The sequence below is a fragment of the Lepus europaeus genome, chromosome 7 (assembly GCF_033115175.1).
Source record: "Lepus europaeus isolate LE1 chromosome 7, mLepTim1.pri, whole genome shotgun sequence".
Classification (NCBI taxonomy): domain Eukaryota; kingdom Metazoa; phylum Chordata; class Mammalia; order Lagomorpha; family Leporidae; genus Lepus; species Lepus europaeus.
Genome location: NC_084833.1, coordinates 6,101,578 through 6,126,513, shown reverse-complemented (window position 1 = coordinate 6,126,513; position 24,936 = coordinate 6,101,578). Strand labels below are relative to the sequence as shown.

General features: G+C 63.5%; 1 protein-coding gene across 1 annotated transcript; it reads left to right on the top strand.

Annotated features, from left to right (window-relative positions):
* The first annotated feature begins 11,225 nt into the window (after nucleotides 1–11,225).
* Nucleotides 11,226–24,893, top strand: SCYL1 (SCY1 like pseudokinase 1). The gene is given in 19 exon segments (XM_062195852.1): nucleotides 11,226–11,393; nucleotides 11,665–11,805; nucleotides 11,887–12,009; nucleotides 12,084–12,224; nucleotides 12,226–12,311; nucleotides 12,637–12,727; nucleotides 12,811–12,966; nucleotides 15,391–15,549; nucleotides 16,046–16,153; nucleotides 16,864–16,977; nucleotides 18,810–18,965; nucleotides 19,726–19,914; nucleotides 20,026–20,101; nucleotides 20,221–20,385; nucleotides 20,569–20,711; nucleotides 22,155–22,226; nucleotides 24,228–24,431; nucleotides 24,516–24,567; nucleotides 24,672–24,893. Coding segments are annotated over 19 exon segments (2,409 nt in total). The 5' UTR covers nucleotides 11,226–11,282; the 3' UTR covers nucleotides 24,794–24,893.
* Nucleotides 24,894–24,936: the final 43 nt, after the last annotated feature.

The window sequence follows — 24,936 nt, the reverse complement described above, 5'->3', positions numbered from 1 at the left end:
GCTGTGCCAGTCCGAAGCCAGGACCCTAGAGCCACCTCTGGGTCTCCCACATGGCTTCAGGGGCCCACGCACTTGGGCCATCTTCTGCATTCTCAGGCCACAGCCCAGAGCTGGATCCTAAGTGGAGCAACTGGGTCTCAAACCAGTGCCCATATGGGATGCCCCACTGCAGGCGGAGGCTCTACCCGCTATGCCACAGCTTAGAGAAGTGTTTTCACTCCCTGGACTAGGTGGCTGCAACAGGAAGGAGCCAGGCCTCCCATGTGGATCGGCCGGCCCACGAACACTTGGCCATCTACTTTTTCCAGCCTGGAAACTGGATAGGAGGTGAGGCAGCCAGGACATGAACCGTGCGATTCATGGCAGCTTGACCGGCCCTGCCTTTGTGAAGGTACAGTGTATGTCCCTCCTTGGGAGGCCATCCCACCCCACTTCCTGGACTGTGAGGCTGTTAAGGAAGATTGGCAGTCAGCAGGGTGGGGGACCTGTGCTGACGCCATATTCCTGGTCAGTGGAGTCACCACAGCGCCACAGGGCTGGCCCCGGGGGAAGCAGGTTGTGACTGGCTCGCGGCCAGAGCAGTAGAGCTGGGATCAGAGCCCTAGTCAGCTCCCTTACTTCACCTGTGTGTCGCCATCCTTGGCTGAGGCAATGGCTGGGAATCGGCAGAGCTAACCCCAGGCTGTGTGGGCTCTGGCCACAGGCCTGAGTGCTGGGACAGCTCTGTCCCTGGTCACGGGAGGAGCTGGACCAGGCGCTGCAGGCCTGCCTGGAATCCCCTTACCCCGTTTGGGTGTCCCTGTGGGATCAGAGCTGAGGGCTCCCGTGGAGGCGCAAACATCGCACTGGAGAACAGCGGGCTGCGGACCTGCTGGGGCTGCGTGGCTTCTGGCGTTGATCCCATGGAAATGTAAAGGCCAGACCTGGATCCGCATCGGTGACAGGAAAGGGTGGAAAGCCAGCCCAAAGTCACTTCTGTCTGCCTCAAAGGGAGTGCGAAACGCAGAGCCCCCAACAGGCTGTGTCCACAGCCAGAGGCTGGATCTTGGGGTGCGAGTGCTCGCATCCCATACTGCAGAGCTGCTGAGTGTCTAGGCTCTGCACTTTTTATTTATTTTTTTTTTTTTTGGAATTTTTGACAGGCAGAGTGGATAGAGAGAGACAGAGAGAAAGGTCTTCCTTTTTGCCGTTGGTTCACCCTCCAATGGCCGCCGCGGCCAGCGCATCGTGCTGATCTGAAGCCAGGAGCCAGGTGCTTCTCCTGGTCTCCCATGCGGGTGCAGGGCCCAAGGACAATCCAGCTCTCAGCTATGGCCTGGGAAAGCAGCAGAAGATGGCCCAAGTCCTTGGGCCCCTGCACCCGGGTGGGAGACAGAAGAAGCTCCTGGCTTCGAGTAGGCACAGCTCCGGCTGTTGCGGCCGTCTGGGGAGTGAACCAGTAGATGGAAGACCTTTCTATCTCTCCCTCTCATTGTTTGTAACTCTACCTCTCAAATAAATAAGATCTTTTAAAAAATATTTAATTGATTTACTTGAGTTACAAAGTAGAGAGAGAGAGGTCTTCCATCCACTGCTTCACTCCCCAAATGGTAACAGCCGGAGCTGCGCCGATCTGGAGCCAGGAGCCAGGAGCTGCTTCTGGGTCTCCCACACGGGTGCCTGAGCACTGGGGACATCCTCTACTGCTTTCCCAGGCCACAGCAAAGAGCTGGATCGGAAGAGGGCCTGCTGGGACTCAAACCAGCGCCCATATGGGATGCTGGCGCTTCAGGCCAGGGCTTTAACCCGTTGCGCCACAGCACCAGTCCCAGGTCTGTGCTTCTGATCCAGCTTCCTGCAATGCATCCTGGGAGTCAGCAGATGATGGCTCAAAGTGCTTGGGTCCCTGCTACCTGCTGTAGAGACCAAGTGGAGTTCTGGGCTCCTGGTCTGGCCTGGCCCAGTCCTGGCTGTTTCAGGCATTTGGGCAGTGAACCAGCAGAAGGAAGACCCCTCTCTCTCTTGCTCTGCCTATTAAGTAAATGAAAATAAACATTTTATTTATTTATTTAAGATTTATTTATTTGAGAGGGACAGACATTTAAAAAATTGAGGGCTGGCGCTGCAGCTCACTAGGCTAATCCTCCGCCTGCGGCGCCAGCACCCCAGGTTCTAGTCCCGGTCGGGGCGTCGGATTCTGTCCCAGTTGCTCCTCTTCCAGGCCCGCTCTCTGTGGCCCGGGGGGGCAGTGGAGAATGGCCCAAGTCCTTGGGCCCTGCACCCGCATGGGAGACCAGGAGAAGCACCTGGCTCCTGGCTTCGGACTGGCGCAGCACACCGGCCATAGCAGCCACTTGGGAGGTGAACCAACGGAAGGAAGACCTTTCTCTCTGTTTCTCTCTCTCTCACTGTCTAACTCTGCCTGTCAAAAAAAAATTATTTGAAAGGTATTTCTTAAAAAATATTTATTTGAAAGGCAGAGTTAGAGCAAGAAAAATCTTTCATGTACTGTTTCATTCCGCAGATGGCTGCAGTGGCTGGGGCTGGGCCAGGCTGAAGTCAGGAGCCAGGAGCTTCCTCCGGGTCTCCCACATGGGTGCAGGGGCCCAAGGACTTGGGCCATCTTCTACCGCTTTCCCAGGCCATAGCAGAGAGCTGGATCGGAAGCAGAGCAGCCGGGATTTGAACCAGCGTCCATGTGGGATGGTGGTGTCACAGATGGAGCCCTTAGCTAGGCCACAACACCTTGGATGGTCCAGAAACTCTAGGAGACATACATCACATCCTGTTTCCTGATTCTGGCGAGCTTGGAGATGATGCCAGGGAGGCAGCCCCGGTAGACAGAAGCTGACAGAGGGGCCGGCGCCATGGCTCACTCCGCCTGCGGTGCCAGCATCCCATACGGGCCCCGGGTTCTGATCCCAGTGGCTCTTCTTCCAGGCCAGCTCTCTGCTGTGGCCCGGGAGGGCAGTGGAGGATGGCCCAAGTCCTTGGGCCCTGCACCTGCATGGGAGACCAGGAGGAAGTACCTGGCTCCTGGCTTCAGATCGGCACAGCGGTGGCCGTAGCGGCCATTTGGGGTGTGAACCAATGGAAGGAAGACCTGTCTCTGTCTCTCTCACTGTCTAACGCTACCTGTTAAAAAAAAAGCTGATGGAACTGGAAATGAATGGGCTTTTGCTGCCATCTAGTGAATAAATTCGGGATTGCATATACTGTCCGTCACAACACACCTGTTCAGCAAACATTTTTTTTGTGGCTGAGAATGTACTATTATTACTTATCCATTTGCATTTTGGTATACATTTGACCTGTTCCCAGTTTGGGGCAGTTACTAATAAATATGCTATAAATATTTGTGTGCAAGGCTGTGTGAATATGTGCTTTTATTTTTCTTGAGTGTATGCTTACTTTTAAAGAAATCCCCAAACTTTTACGAAACGGTAGCACCATTTTGCATTGCCAACGGCAGTGTAGGGAGAGTTCCAATTCCTCCACGCCCTCCTCATCCAGTGGCATAGGGACCTTTACATTCTGAAGTTCAGCGGCCGGCGTCGCGGCACAGTGGGTTCAACTGCCACTGTGATGCCAGCACCCTGTGGTGGAGCGGCAGTTCAAGTCCCGGCTACTCCGCTACTTTTTTTTTTAAGATTTATTTATTTGTTTGAAAGGCAGTTACAGAGAGGCAGAGGCAGACACACACACACACACACACAGAGAGAGAGAGAGAGAGAGAGAGGTCTTTCATCCACTGATTCACTCCACAAATGGCCACAATGGCCGGAGCAGCGCCGATCTGCAGCCAGGAGCTGGGAGCTTCTTCTGGGTCTCCCATGTGGGTGCATGGGCCCAAGGACTTGGGCCATCCTCTACTGCTTTCCCAGGCCATAGCGGAAGTGGAGCAGCCAGGTCTTGAACCAGCGCCCATATGGGATGCCAGCGCTGCTGACAGTGGCTTTACCTGCTATGCCACAGTGCCAGCCCCTGCTCCGCTTCTAATCTAGCCCCCAATAATGTGGCTGGGGAAGCAGCCGAAGATGACCCAAGTGCTTGGGCCCCTGCGGCCCGTGGGGGAGACCTGGGTGGAGCTCCTGGCTCTGAGCCTGGCCTTCCCCAGCCTCAGCTGTTGCAGCTTTCAGGAGCAAGCCAGCAGATGGAAAACCTCTCTCCATCTGCCCCCTCGCCCTGTCACTTTGCCTTTTAAAGAAATAAATACTGAAAGACTTTTTGAAGTTTATTTGTCAGAATGGGTGTTGGGACAGTGGGCTGAGCCACCACCCGGGACACCGACATCCCACAATGCAGTGCCTGGTTCATCGGGTCCCAACTCTCTAATGCGCCTGGCAGGCAGCAGGCAGCGGACAGCGCCAAGCGGGGCTCCCGGCCACCCACACGGGAGACCCAGAGGGCGCTCCCGGCTCCTGGCTCTGGTCTGGCCTCACAGCCCTGGCTATTGCGGACCTCTGGGGAGGGAACCAGCGGATGGAAGATGCTCATTCTCTCTCTCTCTCTGTGTCCATCTGTGTTGCTCTGCCTTTCAATAAATATTTTCATTTACCTCGAAATATTTTGTAATTTATCTTTTTACTTCTTTCTTGACCCACTATCATTTTTTGTAAAGATTTATTCATTTATTTGAAAGGCAGAATGACAGAGAGAGAGAATCTTCCCTCTGCCGGTTCCTCCTCAAATGGCCACCACAGCCAGGGCCGGGCCAGGCTGAAGCCTGGAGCCAGGAGTTCCATTCAGGTCTCCCACTGGGATGGCAGGGGCCCAGCACCCGAGCCGCCGTCGGCTGCCCCCCGGGCACACAAGCGGGAAGTGGAAGCAGGTGGGCACTGGGGTCCGTGGGAGCCAACCCGGTATGGGATGGAGGAGCCCAGCAGCGTCGGCCAGGGCACCGCCCGCCCGCCCTTCCCCAGCGCCCACTGCAGCTGCGCTGGACTGACTTTCGCAGCTGTGAGAGACGGGTCCTCCAGCTGTGTTCGTCTTCTTCGAGATTGTTTTAGCTACTCCGAGCAATTTTTAAATCAGCTTTTCTTTCTTTTTTTTAGATTTTTAAAAATTTATTTATTTATTTTTTTGACAGGCAGAGTGGACAGTGAGAGAGAGACAGAGAGAAAGGTCTTCCTTTTGCCGTTGGTTCACCCTCCAATGGCCGCCGCGGTAGTGCGCTGCAGCCGGTGCACCACGCTGATCTGAAGGCAGGAGCCAGGTGCTTCTCCTGGTCTCCCATGGGGTGCAGGGCCCAAGCACTTGGGCCATCCTCCACTGCACTCCCTGGCCACAGCAGAGAGCTGGCCTGGAAGAGGGGCAACCGGGACAGGATCGGTGCCCCGACCAGGACTAGAACCTGGTGTGCCGGCGCCGCAAGGCGGAGGATTAGCCTAGTGAGCCGCGGCACCGGCTGCTGCATTTTTTAAAAAAAGATTTTGAAAGGCAGAGTTACAGAGAGGCAGAGAGAGAGAGAGAGAGAGAGAGAGAGGTCTTCCACCCACTGGTTCACTCCCCAGATGGCTGTGCTGATCCAAAGTCAGGAGCCAGGAGCTTCTTCCAGGTCTCCCACGCGGGTGCAGGGGCCAAGGACTTGGGCCATCCTCCACTGCCTTCCCAGGCCACAGCAGGGAGCTGGATCGGAAGTGGAGCAGCCAGGACTCGAACCAGCACCCATATGGGATGCCGGTGCTGCAGGCGGCATCTTAACCTGCTACGCCACAGCGCCGGCCCCCACAGCTCATCCTGTAGTCCCATTTCTCTGCAAAATGTTTTGAAACTCCTTTGCATATACTGTATATATAGCAAATTGAATGTATACCTATGTGTGTTTATAAATATATTTCTCTCTTTTTTAAAAAATATTTATTTATTTATTTGAAAGTCAGAGTTAGAGAGACAGAGAGAGAGAGAGAGGTCTTCCATCTGTGGTTCACTCCCCATATGGCTGCAATGGCTGGAGCTGCGCTGATCCCAAGCCAGGAGCCAGGAGCTTCTTCCAGGTCTCCCATGTGGGTGCAGGGGCACAAGGACCTGGGCCATCTTCTACTGCTTTCCCAGACCACAGCAGAGAGCTGGATCGGAAGTGGAGCAGCTGGGTCTCGAACTGGCGCCCATACGGCACTGCAGGCCAGGGTGTTAACCCGCTGCACCACAGCGCCGGCCCCAAATATCTTTTCTCTTTATAAAAGTAATTCAAACTTGTGTGAAAGCTTTGTCGGTGACATCACGGAAACAAGTATGCTTGACGGTATTACACTGCCAAGGTTCGCTGCGTTTTCCAAGCCCCTGAGGTCCTGGCGGGGCGGCCAGCGTGGCTGCAAAGGTGCATGGCTAGAGGCCGGCTCTCCACGGTGATGCAACACGGACCATTTTTTTGCAACCTGCTTTCCAAACAGTTGGTAAGGAAAGCAAGGCCTAGCTCTGACCGTGCAACGGCCTTGGGCCAGCTGCTCTTTCCTCATCTATAAAACAGACCTGATGACCCCGTGCCGGTCACTGATGTATCTGAGCTTGGAATTCGATCTTTTTGCCGGCTCGGTGAAAAGGAACCCGGGCTCCTTGGGTTTCTGTTGCCGGGGTGCCACAATAAGTTTTGCCGGTAGAGGGCGCTGAGTGACATTTCTGGAGGTTGGTTGTTTTCCAAAGATTCGTTTTATTTATTTGAAAGGCAGAGTTACAGAGAGAGACAGAGAGAGAGAGACAGAGAGAGGTCTTCCGTCCACTGGTTCACTCCCCAGATGGCCGCCGCTATGGCCGGGCCTGGGCCAGGTCGAAGCCAGGAGCCAGGAGCCAGGAGCTGCATCCTGGTCTCCCACGGGGTGCAGGGGCCCCGAGCACTTGGGCCATCCTCTGCCTTTTCCCCAGTTGTATCAGCAGGGAGCCGGATGGGAAGTGGAGCAGCCGGGACTCAAACCGGCGCCCAGATGGGATGTCGGTGCTGCAGGGCGCCGGCCCAGGGAGAGGTTTGGGTCCTGGTTCTGCCGCCCTCCTCTTAGCCGCCTCAGCAGCAGGGGCCCCTCCTCCAGTGCTCTCCAGCACCCACCCCCTCCCCGGGGAGTGGTGGAGGGCCTGTTCCCCCCAGCACCCTAGAGGGCGGGCGGCTGTGCAGCAAGTTCCGTGGGGTCCATGTAGTGCCTCAGCCACTCCGCCCCCAGCAGGGTGTGGGTCCTGGGGCAGGACGGCCCTCGCTGTTCCAGGCCAGCCCTGCAGCGGGGCTGCCTCCCGTGTCTGAGAGTCCTGTGTCCAGGCTGGTGCGGTTGACCGCTCTTTCTGTTAGACTCTCCCCGTTCAATTGCGTGGTGGTTTCCTTGATCCGCTTGAGCCTCGACGAGAAAGTTCCCGAACTCCTGGTGTTGTGAGAATCGGAGGCGGTGACACAGGGCGTCTGCTCACCTCAGTGCCCGACACACGGAGAGGACTCGGGAACCAGCTGTGACGTCACCATCCTCACCCTCATCCCCAGCACCACTGTCTGTCACCACCTGCATCACTGCCATCACGGTCACAACCAGCCTCCTCCTCCTCTTCCTCAAAACCACCGTTACCATGGTTACCACCACTGTCACCATCACCACCACCACCACCATCACCATCATCGTCACCATCACCACCACCACCATCACCATTGTCACGTCACCATCACCATTATCACCATCATATCACCATCACCGCCGTCACCATCACCGTCACCACCACCACCATCACCATCACTACCATCACCATCACCACCACCACCACCACCACCACCATCACCATCACCACCACCATCACCATCACCACCATCACCATCGCCACCATCACCATCACCATCATCACTATCACCATCACCACCATCACCATCACCACCACCGCCGTCACCACCACCACCACCACCACCATCACCATCATCACCACCATCACCATCATCACCACCATCACCATCGTCACCATCACCGCCGTCACCACGTCACCATGCAGACACCTCTAGTGCAGCAGCTCTGTTGGCCGCGGCCCCACGTGGACACCGGCACTCAACTCCTGACGACATTCGCGTTACCCAGTTTTCCACGATCCACACGAAAGCCAGCTCTACCGAGCACTTCCTGTGCGCTGTACATCGCTCACGGTGATCACCTACGTTAACCCCCAAGTCCTCCCGGCACGCCTATTGTCCTGCTCATCTTCTGTGGCTCCAAGACACCTGCCTCCCGCTCACAATGACCCCTGTGCCACCAGCAGCCCACCAGGACGATCCCGGCTGACCTGTCCATCCGAGACCCTCAAGGACTTGGTCACATTCAGTCTCTGTTACCATGGGGGCAGCTGGCTCCAGGTATTAGAAGTGGGCGTCTTGAAGGTGGGCGGTTGTCACTGTTCATCCTCCCGCACTTACCGAGGGGGCCTAGCCAGGAGCTAAGAACGCCATCCCGGTCTCCACGTGGGTGGCAGGAACCCAGGCCGTTGAGCCATCACCCGCGGCGTCCCCAGGTGTGTTAGTAGAGAGCTGGATCAGACGCCTAGCGTAGCAGAACTCAAACCAGGCACTCCAAAATGGGACGCAGGCATCGCGAGCCGCGGCTTAGCCTGCTGCAACACAGTGCCCGCCCATTTACAGGTGAGAAAACTGAGGCACAAAGAGGCCAAGCGCCTTCCCGCGCCCAACAGCTCCGGGGTGGCAGAGCTCGGATACACACCCGGGCGGCCCGGCCCCAGAATCCCAGCTGTAACACTCACACAACCTTGTACGGAAATGCGTGTGCTTGGACAAGCGTCTGCGCAGGCGAAGTTTTAGAAGCGGGGATTCCCGGGACAAAGGAGGCGCTGGACCAGCGCTTGGCAGACGCTGCCACCTGCGCGTCCCCTGCCAGCAGCGCCTGCCGCGTGGGGTCCCTGCCTCCCCTGCCCCCCAGCCCACGCAGCCAGAGGAGTTTCCCGACTTCTCACCGCGGCACGAAGAGAGCCAGCGGCAACACGGAGCCCCGCTTCCCTGCCCGTGGTTTGCTTCACCCGCGGCGCCCTCCCGCACCGAGGCTCTTCCTGCCTCTCCCCACCCCATTTCCGGAGATTCCCGGTCGCCCCCTTTCCTTTCCTTGCATCCCGGTCCTGCTTTCTCTGGCGAGGCCTCCGGATTCGCTCCCCGTGTGCCACCTGTGTGAGGTCGACCCACTTCCCTGAAAGAGGAAGGGGCGGCCTGACTCCCCCACGGGCAAACCCAGGCTCCTGGGCTTCTGCCCACTTGAAACCCTGCCCCCTGGGGTCCCCAAGCCCGCCTGCCCCAGGCTGTCCCAGGTGATGGGGAGGCTTGCAGGACACAGGGCTCGGGCCTGTAAGATGGGCGCTGGCCCCCGCCCCCGTGACGAGGGGCTGGCATCCTCCCCACGGCGCTCGGGACCACGTGGATGCTCCGAGCGCCCAGCCGGGCGGCTCTGCCGGGACCCTGGGAGCAGCGCCCTCTGGTGGCCCCTGGCCGCCGCGCGCTCCCTGCCCGGCCCTGCGGGCTCGGCCCGCACCTGCTCCGCTGCTGCGCGGCCCCACTCCCACCCGCGCCCTCCCCACGTGGGGTCCTGTGCCCGCTGCAAGCCCGACTTCTGGCAGGCGCTGGGGGAAAACTCCGCGGCCTGATCGCTTCCGTGTGAACCCTGCGTTCTTAGAGCCCTGCCCTCCACCGCGACCACCACCCCAAGACGGCGCCCGCCGCTCCCTCCCTCCGCACTCCGCGGCCACAGGGCTCAGGCCGGGGCTCCGCGCTGCACGAGGGTCCAGGCGCCGAGCTCTCCGCCCCGCGACGGCTGCCTCCTCCCCCTGCCCGGTTCACGGCCACAGCGGTGTCACTGTTCTCCGTCGGCTCAAGTCGCACAGAAAGGTCTCTGGCTGTGGCTTATTTTCTTTTTCAGGATTTACTGGTTGGGGGCGGAGCAGGTGAAGCCCCCGCCTGGGGTGCCGGCATCCCTAATGGGCGCCGGTTCGAGTCCCGGGTGCTCCACTTCCTATCCAGCTCTCTGCTATGGCCTGGGAAAGCAGTGGAAGATGGCCCAAGTCCTTGGGCCCCTGCACCCGTGTGGGAGACCCGGAAGAAGCTCCTGGCTCCTGGCTTCGGATCAGCCCAGCTCCAGCCATTGTAGCCATTTGGGGAGTGAACCAGCAGATGAAAGATCTCTCTCTCTCTCTCTCTCTCTCTCTCTCCCTCTGACTCTCTATCACTCTGCCTTTCAAAAAAGATGTTTTGGTTTATTTGAAGGGCAGAGTGGAAGAGGGAGGAGAGAGAGAGAGAGAGAGAGAGAGAGAGAGAGAGAGAGAGAGAGGCAGGTATCTTCCATCAATGTACCACTGCCCACATGGCCACAACAACCTGGGCTGGTCCCAGCTGAAGCCAGGAGCCAAGAACTTCATCCTGGCCTCCCATGTGGGTGCAGGGGGCCGAGCACTTGGGGCCATGGTCTGTTGCTTCCCAGGATGCATTAGCAGGGAGCTGGATTAGAAGTGGAGCAGCGGGGGCTTGAACCGGTGCACTGACGAGGGCTGTGAGCCTTGCAGGTGGAGGCTCAACCTGCTGTGCCCCGTGCCCGCCCTTCTGTCCCCCGCAGGGACGTGGGGGACGTGGACAGGGAGAGCAGACCGGGTGTGCCCTCAGGGCTGCTCTCCAGGCAGGGTGCTGGCATCAGTCACCCCGGTTAGTAGGTGGGGGTGCTGGGCCCCCAGGGAGATGGGCCGACTGCGCTGCAGAGGCACAGGTAGGGCCGGGGCTGCTGGGCCCTCCACGCCCTGTGCCTCCACCTCCACCCTCTCGTTCCTGGGATCATGGCTTCTCCACTCCCGGGCCTCACCCTCCCTCCCTGCCCCACGCCGCCGCTTCTCAGGGTCTGCAGCTCCCTCCTGTGCACGCCTTTGTTCCACCAGCCCCAGATCCGCCCAGCCCCCTGAGGACCCCCATCCAGTGTAGGGGACAGCCTGTGGCTTGGGGACAACCTCCCTCCCTGAGCGCCCACCTCACTCTGGCGGGCTGCTTATCTCCCCGCCTTCTTGCCTCGGTTTCCACTTCCGTCCGTCCTTTCTCAAGCGCTCCTCACGTCCACGCCCCTATTAGATAAAGGGGCACAAGGCTCCGGAGAGCTTGGGTGACCTGCTGGGGACCGGCAGCTGAAAGCCGCGGTGCCCGATCTGGCCGCGGAGGGGCGCTGTGGGCCCCGCCCCGGCCCCGCCCCTCAAGCCCGCGCCCCGCCCCCGCTCCGCCCCTCCAGGGAGGCCCCGCCCCCGCCCGCCCCGCCCCGGCTCGGGCGGCCGCAGGACCCGGAGCGGCGGACCGGGAGCCCGCGGCGGCGGCGGGGACGATGTGGTTCTTTGCCCGGGACCCGATCCGGGACTTCCCCTTCGAACTCAGCCCGGAGCCCCCCGAAGGCGGCCCGCCGGGACCCTGGGTTCTGCACCGCGGCCGTAAGAAGGTGAGCGCGGCCCCGCTCCGCAGGCCGCGGCCGACCTCGGCCTCGCCTGGTCCGTGCCGCCGGCTCCGCTGCGTCGCGCCCGGCCTGACGTGGCGGCGAGAGCCTCTGGGGCCGCGGGCCGCGGAGAGGGCCGGGCAGTGCCGACGTGGCGGGCGGGAGGGCTGAGGGGCCGACGGGCGCACCGGAGCGCGTCCCTGCGGGCCGAGAGCCCAGGCCCCTGGCCCTCTCTTGGGGCCCCGGGTCCCGCCGCTCACGGCCGTGCTCTCCCCAGGCCACGGGCAGCCCGGTGTCCATCTTCGTGTATGACGTGAAGCCCGGCTCGGAGGAGCAGACCCAAGTGGCTAGAGCTGCCTTCAAGCGCCTCAAAACTCTGCGGCACCCCAACATCCTGGCCTACATCGACGGGCTGGAGGTACCCCCAGCACCCGCAGATTTGCCGCCTCCGCCGGGCCCCTCCCTCCCCGCCCTGAGACCCCCGTGTCCCCTTCCCCAGACAGAGAAATGCTTCCACGTGGTGACGGAGCCCGTGACCCCACTGGCAACGCACCTCAAGGCCCGCGCAGAGGCCGGGGGCCCGAGGGAGCCGGAGCTGTCCTGGGGCCTGCACCAGATCGTGGTAGGTGGGGGGCGGCGGTGCGAGCTGGGCCGGGGGCCCGGCTTCTGGGCCGTGATGGCTCCTTCTGCCCCCAGAAAGCCCTCAGCTTCCTGGTCAACGACTGTAGCCTCATCCACAACAACGTGTGCGTGGCGGCCGTGTTCGTGGACCGAGCCGGCGAGTGGAAGCTCGGGGGCCTGGACTACATGTACTCGGCCCAGGGCGACGGCGGGGGCCCCTCCCCGGAAGGGGGTCCCCGAGCTCGAGCAGTATGACCCCCCGGAGCTGGCCGACCCCAGCGGCAGAGTGGCCAAAGAGAAGTGGTGGGTGCCCTGTTCTGTCCCCTTCCGAACCCCGAGATGTGAGCAGCCGCCTGTCCCCTGCTGCCCGGCCACGGAGGGAGCCAGGTCCCCGGTGGGGCCACTCCCTGCTCCCAGGGACTTCAGGGTGGCCGGGCAGGGCTTTGGAGTTGGGCGGTTCTGAGTTTGCAGACTTGGTGACCTGGGGCAGGCCCCTCACTTTCTTTATCTATCCAATGGGGCTGCTGCAACCTGCCCCTCGGGGCTGACCAGTCGCGGGCCCTGGCCCGAGCCCCCGCAGCGGGCCTGGTGCCCTGGTGTCCTGAGCAGCTCTGGGTCCCTGGCGCAGGTCGGCAGACATGTGGCGCTTGGGCTGCCTCATCTGGGAGGTCTTCAACGGGCCCCTGCCCCGGGCGGCCGCCCTGCGGAACCCTGGGAAGGTAGGTGGGTGGCCCCTGGCTGTCCCACCCCAGCCTCTGGTAGCCAGCTACCCCTGCCCTGACAGCCAACTCCTCCCCTGCAGATCCCCAAGTCGCTCGTGCCCCATTACTGCGAGCTGGTGGGAGCCAACCCCAAGCTGCGTCCCAACCCGGCTCGCTTCCTGCAGAACTGCCGGGCGCCCGGCGGCTTCATGGACAACCGCTTTGTGGAGACCAACCTCTTCCTGGAGGAGATTCAGGTGAGCCCCCAGCGCGGCCTGGGTTCCTCGGCTGGGGTCTCCTGTGGTCAGACCCTCCGAGACGAGCCTGGGCTGCCGGGCGGGCCGTCCAGCCCTGGCGCCCGCTCTCGCCGGGTGTGGCTTCCCTTGGCCGACGCGAGCCTGGCGAGGAAGGGGCCGGGGGTCTCACCGGCCTGGCACAGACCGTGCCTTGTTATCCGCCGGGAGTGGGGCCAGAGCCCGCCCCCACACACCAGGGTATCAGCGTCCACGGATGCGCGAGTCCCTTCTGGCCACGGCAGAACCCACGCGCGTCTCTTTCCCTGGGCTTAATACTACGTGGACGGCCATAAGCAGCCGTTACGCCGTGCTGTTTGAGAAATCACAGCCCAGAAAAGTCCCTGTGCGTTTGCTGTAGATGCAGCGTTTAGAAAAATGCTTACTTAACCATTTGAAAGGCAGAGTGACAGAGGGAAGGAGACAGAAGGATAGCTTCCGTGTACTGGTCCTCTCCCCAGATGGGGCCGGGCCTCGCGTCCGGGGCTCCCCTGTGGGTGCAGGGCCGAGCACTGGGGCCGTCTGTCGCTGCTTTCCCAGGTGCATTAGCGGGGAGCTGGCTGGGAAGCAGAGTGACCCACCCGTGCTCCGGTACGGGCGCTGGTGGCCCAGGCAGCAGCTAACCCGCCGGGCCAGAGCTCCGGCCCCAAGGCGCCGTTCGCTACGGTCGCTCTCTGAGGGTTTTCCCTGCGGTTGGCTGAATCTGCGCCCGGCCGGCCATGCAGTGCCCGCTCCCAGCTCCGGTGCCCGCTGCTTCCTGCTGTTCCAGCAGCTCCATGGGCTCTGCCCGCTGACGGGCCAGCCCTCCGTGCCGGGGTGGGGGGGGACCTAGGTCCCTGCCCCAGGATCTGCAAGGAGTGAACAGGCCTCGGTGTGGGAGAGGAATCGGGTGCCCCCCCCCGCCCCGGGTACGCGCAACGACAGCCAAGGTGGGGTGCTCTGAAGGACCTGAAGGTGCGAGCCGGGGGAGGAGGGGAGCCGTCCGCTTAACCCCTGACCTCAGTTTCCGTAGCTGTGAAGTGGGAGAGCCGTGGTCCTGCTGGCCCGCAGTGCTGTTGCCGGGTGTGGAGAGGCAGGTTCTGCTCTGTGCCCCAGCTGTGTGCGGGGACACCTCCACCTGGATGGCATGGAGTCCCTGTCCTGAGGTGGGGGAGGGGGAGACTTTAGCCAGTGGCCCCTGGGCTGCCCGGGCCTCCTGGGCAGGGCGAGCGCCGCGGGCACCTTGTTCCGTGAAGCTCTCCGCACACGGCTGGCTGCCAGACTACGCAGCAGGAAGTGGGCTGACGCTGGCCGGCTCCCAGAGAGCCGTGGGAGAGCAGGGGCCCCTCTTCCTGTCGGGCAGAGCCGCGGCGGGGGCAGCTGTGACTCCTGGTATGTGCCCTGGACAGGGTGTAGCCCCTCTGGGTCTTGGCCCCCGAACCCTGTGGTCAGAGCCGCTCCAGGGCCACCCAGGTCCTCCTTGTCCCCCACCGGAGGTTGCTGCTCCCGGGCCAAGTAGCGGCTGTGGGGGTGGCCGTACAGGGACTGTGGGCCACGGGGCTGGGCTATGATCCCTGCCTGGCCGTTCCGGGCTTCTGACCTTGGCCCTCAGCCTCCCGCTCTGTGGCTGGGGAGTGCCGGCGTCTCCGAAAGGCTCCGTGCAGCAGTGCCCCGGGTCCGCCCCGCCTGGTGCTTCCTTGCTGTGTGGCTCTGGACAAGCTCCTTGCCCTCTCTGTACCTTGGCATCTAGTCATAAAGCGGGGGGAGGTGGATCTGAGGCGACCTGTGTGACGGCTTTCGTGGTCACCCCTGTGCTGAGAAAGCATGAGTGGGGGGCTCTGGCCTCAGACGGAGGCGGGGGGGCTGCAGGACGACCTGCTCTGGGGGTAAACGCCACCTGCTCCCTCAGCCACAAACTCCGCCCAGCCTGGGGTCCCGGGGGCCCAGCCTGGAGTCCCTGGGGAGCTCAGCCTGCAGTCCCGTGAGGCCCCAGCCTGGAGTCCCAGGGGGAGTCCTGGGGGGCCCCAGCCTGGATCCCAGGGGACCCCAGCCTGGCCAGGACCGGGAAACCAGGTGAGCTCCTCCACCTCCTCGAGCGTCAGTTTTGTCATCTGTGCAGTGGGTTCCTGGCAGGTATCCTGGGGTGGCTGCAGGGCTGCCTGGCCAGCCGTGCCTCCCAAGGGGCTGGCCCAGCTGTGCCGCGTGCTGTGCCCATGCCCGCAGCTCGCACGCGCCTCGTTCGGCTGAGTCCTTGGCAGGGCCCTGTGGAGCGGTCGAGCCGCCGCCCCACTTGGCAGAGACGGGAACTTGCGGGCGCAGCAAGTCAGGGGAGAGAGGGCCCAGGCCCCCAGGCCTAGCTGGGGCGCTGCCAGACCAGCCTCTTCCCCCGTGCTGTCCTCGCTCCGCCAGATCAAAGAGCCGGCCGAGAAGCAGAAGTTCTTCCAAGAGCTGAGCCAGAGCTTGGACGCGTTCCCCGAGGACTTCTGCCGGCACAAGGTGCTGCCGCAGCTGCTCACGGCCTTCGAGTTCGGCAGCGCCGGGGCCGTGGTCCTTACGCCCCTCTTCAAGGTGCGTGGGGAGGGGAGCGGGACGCTCTGGGCCCAGCGGAGCCGTGGGGCAGCGAGCTGACCTGGCGCAGCTCAGCTGCCAGAGACAAGGCCCTGGGGCTGGGCAGCCTGGTGCGGGTTGACCCCAGCCCACAGGACGAGGGGCGTCTCACTGGCCTCCCAGTGGCTCAAGCCAGGGCCCCTGACCAGCTGTGGAGATATTTTCCCTTGGGGAGGGAGGCCCTGGGCCTCCAACCCCAGACCCTGTCTCAGAACCCTCAGCCTCCCCAGAACAGACCTCCTGGAGTGACCCATCTGCTCTTGCCCCAGGGCCCAAGGGGTCAGCTGCCCCCCCCCCCCGACCACCCGGCACCCAGCTCTCCTGGGCCCTGTGCGGGGGTCCTTCATCCAGAGAGAGGAACCCGGAGATGGAGTAGGGCCAGAGGGGCTGTCGAGGGTGTGCCCCCCAAGTCCCGGGGGCGTGGCTGAGGGGCGTGGCTCGGCCCTCTCCTCTCCAGGTGGGCGAACTCCTCAAGGCCGAAGAGTACCAGCAGCAGATCGTCCCGGTGCTGGTCAAGATGTTCTCGTCCCCCGACCGCGCCATGCGTATCCGCCTCCTGCAGCAGGTGGGTCCTGGGAGCTGCCCCTGCCCCGGAAGCACAGGCTCCCAGACCCCCCCCCCCGAATGTGTGCACACATGAGGACCGGAGCGGAGCTATCGCGGGGCTGTTTGGCAGCCGGGGGTCGTCCCCCGACCGCGCCATGCGTATCCGCCTCCTGCAGCAGGTGGGTCCTGGGAGCTGCCCCTGCCCCGGAAGCACAGGCTCCCAGACCCCCCCCGAATGTGTGCACACATGAGGACCGGAGCGGAGCCATCGCGGGGCTGTTTGGCAGCCGGGGGGACGCCCTGCCAGGCTGCAAGGCCCAGGTGCCCCCAGCTCCTGGTCCGGTGACTCCGGCACTTAGAGTGGGGGTCCGGTCTCTGCCGGGAGCATCAGACTGATGGGCTTTAGACTGGGGACCCTTGTGGCCCAGGACGTGGCTCCCTGGTGGCTCCCAGGCCCTGTCCAGCTGCGCGTGGACACATCCCTGTCAGAGCAGGGCCAGTGGAGGCTCAGAGGGGACAGTGCAGGCGGCGGCTGAGAGGACCAGGAGCCAACCTCCCGGCTCTCGGCCCTGGCTCTTCCCAGTAGCCTCCCAGCCACTGCTCTCCACGTGGGCCTGAGGCAGGGGAACCAGGAGGCGGACCTGGCTGGCCAGTGCCTGCGGAGAGTGGCCCCGTGGCTTCGGGGGATGGAGGGTTTGACCAGTTCTCTCACCCGACCCTGGGCCACAGATGGAGCAGTTCATCCAGTACCTCGATGAGGCGACGGTCAACACCCAGATCTTCCCCCACGTCGTCCATGGCTTCCTGGATACCAACCCCGCCATCCGGGAGCAGACGGTCAAGGTGGGTGTGGCCGGGCCCAGAGGGGCCACCCCCGGAGGGGGCTCAGCCCAGGCCGTGGAGGCCTCGATTCCGGCCTGTGCGTCTGAGCAGGCTGTGGAAGGGGCAGGTGTGTCCACGCGGGGCCGGGCTGCAGGTGCAGCTCAGCAGCTGGGGCAGAAGGAGCACAGTGGAGGGTTCTCCACCGGGCGCACGCTCGCTGTGCAGCTGGGCCGGCGGGGCCCTGTGTGGGGAGCAGCGTGCGGCAGCCCGGGCCTCCTGCCCCCAGGGAGCTGCCTTTAGAGAGGACAAGCGGTGGGCTCCACCATGAACAGAATCAGCAAATCTGTATCACGTCAGACGATGGGGAGAAGAGGGTGAGGAGGGGGGGGAGGAGGGAGGGGAGGGAGAGGAGGAGAGGGGGGAGGCGAGGAGGGAGGGGAGGGCGGGGAGGAAGGGCAGGGGAGAGGAGGGAGGGGAGGGCAAGGAGGGAGGGGTGGGAAGGGAGGGAGAAGAGGGTGAGGAGGGAGAGGAGGTGAGGAGGGGGAGGGGAGGGGAGGGCGAGGAGGGAGGGGAGGGTGGGGAGGGAAAGGAGGAGGGAGGGGAGGCGAGGAGGGAGGGGAGGGAAAGGAGGAGGGAGGGGAGGCGAGGAGGAAGGGGAGGGTGAGGAGGGCGAGGGGGCGAGGAGGGAGAGCGTTTCCAAAGCAGGGCACGGGCTGGGCGCTCGGCAGTGAGGTGCCCGGAGGGCGTCTGCGCCTCCTGCCAGCGAGCCTGGGTGTGATCCTAGCTTCCTGCAGGTGGACACCCACGTACTGCCCACAGGGGAGCCCCGGATGGAGGCCCTGGCTCCCGGCTTCAGCCCTGCCCTGCCCGCTGTTGCAGGCGTTTGAGGGTGAAGCAGCAGATACTCCTCTCTCTCTTATCTCTTTCTGCCTTTCAAATAAAAATAAATTAAAGCAAAGCGAAACAAGGGTCGAGGAAGACCCTGCTGAAGAGGGGTCACTTAGGGGAGGGAGACCAGTGAGCCGCGAGGAGACTGGGAGGAGGCAGCTTCCCTGCGCTAGGGGCAGCACGCGCAAAGGCCCTGAGGCTGGGGTGGCCCGGAGTGTGGGAGTAGCAGCAAGGGTAGCGCGGCTGAGGGGTAATAGGTTGGGGGCTGGGGTCTCGTGTAGGGTGTGGGGGACCTGGCACACACCCTGGGAGGAGACTGACTAGAGCAGGGCCGTGGCTGTGTGGGGCAGAGGACACGGCTCAGGGCTGTGGTGGCCCAGCTGAGCCGTGGCCAGGGCTGGCTACAGGTGGAGGGAGGGAGTCGGTGCCGTTTGCTGTGAGGCTCCTGGCCTGGCCGGCTGGACCGCTCCGTGAGAGGAGGCTGGGTCCGCCTGGGTGTCCCCCGTCGGTGGCTGGCAAGTGGGGGCTGGAGGTTGCACCCCTGGGGTTGTCGGCGAACAGGAGGGCATTGAAGGAGGCCTGAAGACCGGCTCCAGGGCCCGAACGTGGACGCAGTGAGGGGAGCGGCCGGCCAAGGTGGAACTTTCCAGGGGGAGGGGGCCCTTGGGGGCCTCAAACTGCTACACCTGGTGTAGCAGCGTGGGGGCGACCTCGGCCCCAGCTGGGGGCAGTGAGAGCGCCGAGGGCGGGGGAGAGAAGTGGGAGACGGGGGGTGCAAAGGGGAACAGCGACGTGGGTGTGGGGTGGGGCCACGCCTGGCCAGGTGGGGGTGGTTTGGAGGGTCAGGCAGCTCTGTTTGGTGCCCAAGGCTACCGTGGCCACCTCAGTGTCCCAGGGGACTGTTCCTGGCCCCCGGCTCTTGGCCTGCGTGTGCGCACCGTTCCCACCGTGCCCTCTGCCCACAGTCCATGCTGCTCCTGGCTCCGAAGCTGACCGAGAGCAACCTCAACGTGGAGCTGATGAAGCACTTCGCGCGGCTGCAGGCCAAGGATGAGCAGGGCCCCATCCGCTGTAACACCACGGTCTGCCTGGGCAAGATCGGCTCCTACCTCAGTGCCGCCGTGAGCGTCCTGTGTGGCTGTCGGGGCCGTGGCCGGGAAACCGGGAGGGGGGGTCGTCTCCCCGGAGACCTGGGACCTGCGCACTGTTAGCCCTGATCTGGGGGGAGGGACCTCATCTCCCCAGGGACCTAGGACCTGCGCACTGTTAGCCCCGGTCCGGGGGGAGGGACCTCATCTCCCCAGGGACCTAGGACCTGCGCACTGTTAGCCCCGGGTGGGGGGGTGCTCGTCTCCCTGGAGACCTAGGACCTGCGCACTGTTAGCCCCGGGTGGGGGGGGGTGCTCGTCTCCCCAGGGACCTAGGACCTGCGCACTGTTTGCCCCGGGTGGGAGGGTGCTCGTCTCCCCAGAGACCTAGGACCTGCGCACTGTTAGCCCAGGTCCAGGTCCCAGAGATGGCTGCGCAGGTACACAGCCAGTGGGTGTAGATCCGAGACTCCAGCCCAGGCCCGCGGGCGTCCCCACAGCCAGGGCTCGTCACTCACGTGTCTGCTATGCCCGGACAGGTCAGCTGGGCAGGGCAGGTGCAGGGGAGGCCCAGCAGCTGCCGGCCCTGTTGCCTGGGCAGCGTGACGCCCGGTGACCTCGAGGAGGCCAGATCCAGGGCTGTAGCTTAGCGGTGCCATTAGGATGTTGGTGATGCGCCCGCGTCTCTCAGATCTGGGAGCCCCGTGGGCCCCTGCTGTGGGAAGCCCGGGCTGGCAGTTGTGGGCCCCCACTGGACCCTCTACCCAGGAGCCCTCTCCCCGCCCCACCCCAGACCAGACACAGGGTCCTCACCTCCGCCTTCAGCCGGGCCACCAAGGACCCATTCGCGCCGTCCCGGGTCGCCGGTGTGCTGGGCTTTGCCGCCACCCACAACCTCTACTCAGTGAGCGACTGCGCCCACAAGATCCTGCCAGTGCTCTGCGGCCTCACTGTGGACCCCGAGAGATCTGTGCGGGACCAGGTGAGGCGCGGCCGGGGCCGGGGCCGGGGCCGGGGCCGGGGGCACCTGGGTCCTAGCTGGCTGCCTTAGGACAGCTAGGACCAGCCCAGCCCTGGGCCTGGCTCCCCACAGGCCTTCAAAGCCATTCGAAGTTTCCTGTCCAAGCTGGAGTCTGTGTCAGAGGACCCTACCCAGCTGGCAGAAGTGGGTGAGTGCCCGCCGTCAGGTTCTCCCCCGCCCTGCCCGGGACTGAGAGGGAGGGGCTGCCGCGCCCTCCTGTGGAGCCGGAGGCGCCCACACCTGCCTCCCTCTCCCGCCACTGCCCAGAGAAGGACGTCCACGCAGCCTCCAGCCCTGGCATGGGAGGCGCTGCAGCCAGCTGGGCGGGCTGGGCCGTGACTGGGGTCTCCTCGCTCACCTCCAAGCTGATCCGCGCTCACCCCACGGCTGCCTCCGCGGAGACCAACGTTCCCCAGGGACCCGCGCCAGAGGGTGAGTCCCAGCCTAGCTGCGCCCGGTCCGAGGACAGGGAGGTGCGGCACCCCGGAGCCCTGATTGCCTGGCTCCCCCTGGGGAGGTGGTGATGGGCACACAGGACATGGGGTCAGATCTGCCGCCTTCCTTGGTACCCCCTCCCCAGCACCTCTGGGAGCTCAGTGAGCCTCTGCTCCCCAGGTCAGCCCAGCCCAGCCCCCACCCCCAGCCCAGCCAGCCCTGCCAGCTCAGGCCCCTGGGAGGCACAGGAGGAGGACAGGGACACGGCCGAGGACGGCAGTGCTGCCGACAGATGGGACGATGAAGACTGGGGCAGCTTGGAGGTGAGTGGGGCTCAGGGGCCTCCTGGGACCCTGCTCAGCGCCATAGGCGGCCGTGCGGCTAAGCGGCCGCCCGGTGTGCCTATATCCCGTGCTGGGGTGCCTGGTTAGAGTTCTGGTGTGCACCCTGGGGGCAGCAAGTGCTGGCCCAAGTCCTCGGGTCCCTGCCACCCATGGGGGAGACCCAGATGGAGTCCCAGCTTCTGGTTCTGGCCTGGCCCAACCCCGGCTGTTGCTGGCATTTGGGAAGTGAACTCTGTCTCTCTGCCTTTCACATAAAATTGTTGTTGTTAAAGATTTATTCATTTATTTATTTATTTAAAGACAGACAATCTTCCATCCGCTGGTTCACTCCCCAAATGGCCATAGTGGTGGGGGCTGGGCCAGGCTGAAGCCAGGAGCAGAAGTTTCCTCTGGGCCTCCACATGGGTGTAGAGGCCCAAGGACTCGGGCCATCCCAGGTCATTAGCAGGGAGCTGGACTGGAGGTGGAGCAGCCGGGACTCCAACCAGCGCCCCTATGGGATGCTGGCAAACAGGCAGAGGCTTAGCTTGCTACTCCATAGCACCGGCTGCATCAAATAAATTTTTTTTAAAAAGCGGGGGGAGGGGAGGAGGGTGTCATGTGGGGCCCAGCATGGGTCAGGCCGAGCGTCACCTGGGGCCCGGCAGGGGTTGGCCTGAGTGTCACCTGGGGTCCTGCAGGGGTCAGGCCGAGCTCACCTGGGGCCTGGCAGGGGTCAGGCCGAGCGTCACCTGGGGCCCGGCAGGGGTTGGCCTGAGCGTCACCTGGGGTCCTGCAGGGGTCAGGCCTGAGTGTCACCTGGGGCCCGGCAGGGGTCAGGCCGAGCGTCACCTGGGGCCCGGCAGGGGTCAGGCCTGAGTGTCACCTGGGGCCCGGCAGGGGTCAGGCCGAGCATCACCTGGGGCCCGGCAGGGGTTGGGCCAAGCATCACATAGGGCCTGGCCGGGATCGGGTCCTTGCCACTTGCAGGGTACCCCTGGCAGCTGGCCTCCTAGAATGGCCGTCATGGGGCAAGGTCAGCTGTCGAGCCCCTCCTCAACTCCAGGGACCGCCCAGGAGCGGGGTCGGGGACGAGATGCTCCCAGCGGTCGGGACACTCGCTGGACTGCCCGTGTCCCCTCCACCTGCTCAGGGCCCACCCAAGAGAAGCCACTCCCAGGCCTGGAAGCAGACCAGGCCTGCCTGGGGGAGGGCTGAGGATGGGATGAGGCTGACGGTGGGGCTGTGCCGGCCCTGCCTCTGGCTGACAGCGCCCTGTGGGGAAGGCAGGGAGCCCCAGAACGGGGTAGGGCAGGCAGGAGTCCACCTGTGCACCTGAGAAGCAAAACGGAAGAAGGCAAGAGTGAAGGGTAACGCCCACGCACAGCTTCCGGGTCCTGGGGGCGTGGGGGCTCAGGGGTCATGTCTTCCTCCTCACCGCAGCAGGAGCCCGAGACGGTGCCGGCCCAGGACTGCAGGGGCGGAGGCCGCGTCAGCCTGGGTGGCGCTGGGCAGGTGAGCGCACGCGTGCATGTGTGTGTGTGTGTGTGCGTGCAGGTGAGCTGGCTCAGGTGGGGTGTGTGTGTGTGTGTGTGCAGGTGAGCTGGCTCAGGTGGGGTGTGTGTGTGTGTACAGGTGAGCTGGCTCAGGCAGGGTGTGTGTGTGTGTGTGTGTGTACAGGTGAGCTGGCTCAGGCGGGGTGTGTGTGTGTGTGTGCAGGTGAGCTGGCTCAGGTGGGGTGTGTGTGTGTGTTGTGTGTGTGTACAGGTGAGCTGGCTCAGGCAGGGTGTGTGTGTGTGTACAGGTGAGCTGGCTCAGGTGGGGTGTGTGTGTGTGTGTGCAGGTGAGCTGGCTCAGGTGGGGTATGTGTGTGTGTACAGGTGAGCTGGCTCAGGCAGGGTGTGTGTGTGTGTGTGCAGGTGAGCTGGCTCAGGTGGGGTGTGTGTGTGTGTACAGGTGAGCTGGCTCAGGTGGGGTGTGTGTGTGTACAGGTGAGCTGGCTCAGGTGGGGTGTGTGTGTGTGTACAGGTGAGCTGGCTCAGGTGGGGTGTGTGTGTGTGTGTGTACAGGTGAGCTGGCTCAGGTGGGGTGTGTGTGTGTGTGTGTGCAGGTGAGCTGGCTCAGGTGGGGTGTGTGTGTGTGTACAGGTGAGCTGGCTCAGGCAGGGTGTGTGTGTGTGTGCAGGTGAGCTGGCTCAGGTGGGGTGTGTGTGTGTGTACAGGTGAGCTGGCTCAGGTGTGGTGTGTGTGTGTGTGTGCAGGTGAGCTGGCTCAGGTGGGGTGTGTGTGTGTGTGTACAGGTGAGCTGGCTCAGGTGGTGTGTGTGTGTGTGTGCAGGTGAGCTGGCTCAGGTGGGGTGTGTGTGTGTGTGTGTACAGGTGAGCTGGCTCAGGTGGGGTGTGTGTGTGTGTGTACAGGTGAGCTGGCTCAGGTGGGGTGTGTGTGTGTGTGTGCAGGTGAGCTGGCTCAGGTGGGGTGTGTGTGTGTGTGTACAGGTGAGCTGGCTCAGGTGGGGTGTGTGTGTGTGTGTGCAGGTGAGCTGGCTCAGGCAGGGGTGTGTGTGTGTGTGTACAGGTGAGCTGGCTCAGGTGGGGTGTGTGTGTGTGTGTGCAGGTGAGCTGGCTCAGGTGGGGTGTGTGTGTGTGTGTACAGGTGAGCTGGCTCAGGTGGTGTGTGTGTGTGTGTGCAGGTGAGCTGGCTCAGGTGGTGTGTGTGTGTGTGTGTGCAGGTGAGCTGGCTCAGGTGGGGTGTGTGTGTGTGTACAGCTGAGCTGGCTCAGGTGGGGGGTGTGTGTGTGTGTGCAGGTGAGCTGGCTCAGGTGGGGTGTGTGTGTGTGTGTACAGGTGAGCTGGCTCAGGTGGTGTGTGTGTGTGTGCAGGTGAGCTGGCTCAGGTGGGGTGTGTGTGTGTGTGTGTACAGGTGAGCTGGCTCAGGTGGGTTGTGTGTGTGTGTACAGGTGAGCTGGCTCAGGTGGGGTGTGTGTGTGTGTGTGCAGGTGAGCTGGCTCAGGTGGGGTGTGTGTGTGTGTGTACAGGTGAGCTGGCTCAGGTGGGGTGTGTGTGTGTGTGTGCAGGTGAGCTGGCTCACGTGGGGTGTGTGTGTGTGTGTACAGGTGAGCTGGCTCAGGTGGGGTGTGTGTGTGTGTACAGGTGAGCTGGCTCAGGCAGGGGTGTGTGTGTGTGTGTACAGGTGAGCTGGCTCAGGTGGGGTGTGTGTGTGTGTGTACAGGTGAGCTGGCTCAGGTGTGGTGTGTGTTTGTGTGTGTACAGGTGAGCTGGCTCAGGTGGGGTGTGTGTGTGTGTACAGGTGAGCTGGCTCAGGTGGGGTGTGTGTGTGTGTGTGCAGGTGAGCTGGCTCAGGCAGGGGTGTGTGTGTGTGTACAGGTGAGCTGGCTCAGGTGGTGTGTGTGTGTGTGTGTGTGCAGGTGAGCTGGCTCAGGCAGGGGTGTGTATGGTGGTGGTGGGGTCTGGCCATCCCTCTGCCGCCCCAGGGCCACTTCCTTCTCCCACTCTCCTAGGCCAGCACCCCAGACCACAATTCCCCGGAGGCAGACTGGAGCAGCTGGGAAGCCGAGGGCTCCTGGGAGCAGGGCTGGCGGGAGAGGAGCTCCCCAGAGCCCCCGGAGGGCACGCGCCTGGCCAGCGAGTACAACTGGGGCGGCCCGGAGGCCAACGACAAGGGTGACCCCTTTGCTGCCCTGTCTGCCCGGCCCAGTGCCCAGGTACGCGTCCCGAGAGCCCTGGGAGGGGGCAGCCTGGGTGCGGGAAGCCGGGAGTCCTCACGACAGCCCGCATTTCCTTTTTAGCCCAGGGCGGACTCGTGGGGCGACAACTGGGACAGCCTGGAGGCCGAGAGCCGTAAGTGCCGCCCGCCCACCCCGAGGGCTGACCCCTGCGGGCCCTGCTGGGGGAGACCCCTGTGCACCCCCCAACCCGCACAACCCTCTGCTCCCTGCCCCCAGGGCAGACGAAGGCTGAGCTGGCCCGGAAGAAGCGCGAGGAGCGGCGGCGGGAGATGGAGGCCCGCCGCGCCGAGAAGAACGCCAAGGGCCCCATGAAGCTGGGGGCGCGGAAGCTGGACTGAGCCGCGGGCGCGCCCGCGCGTGTATTTATTGTACAAACCATGTGAGCCCGGCCGGCCCGGCCCGGCGCATCTCGTCGTGTACAGAATCAGCCACAATAAATTCTGTTTCACACTCCCTGTCCCGGGCTCCGTGGCGGCTGGGG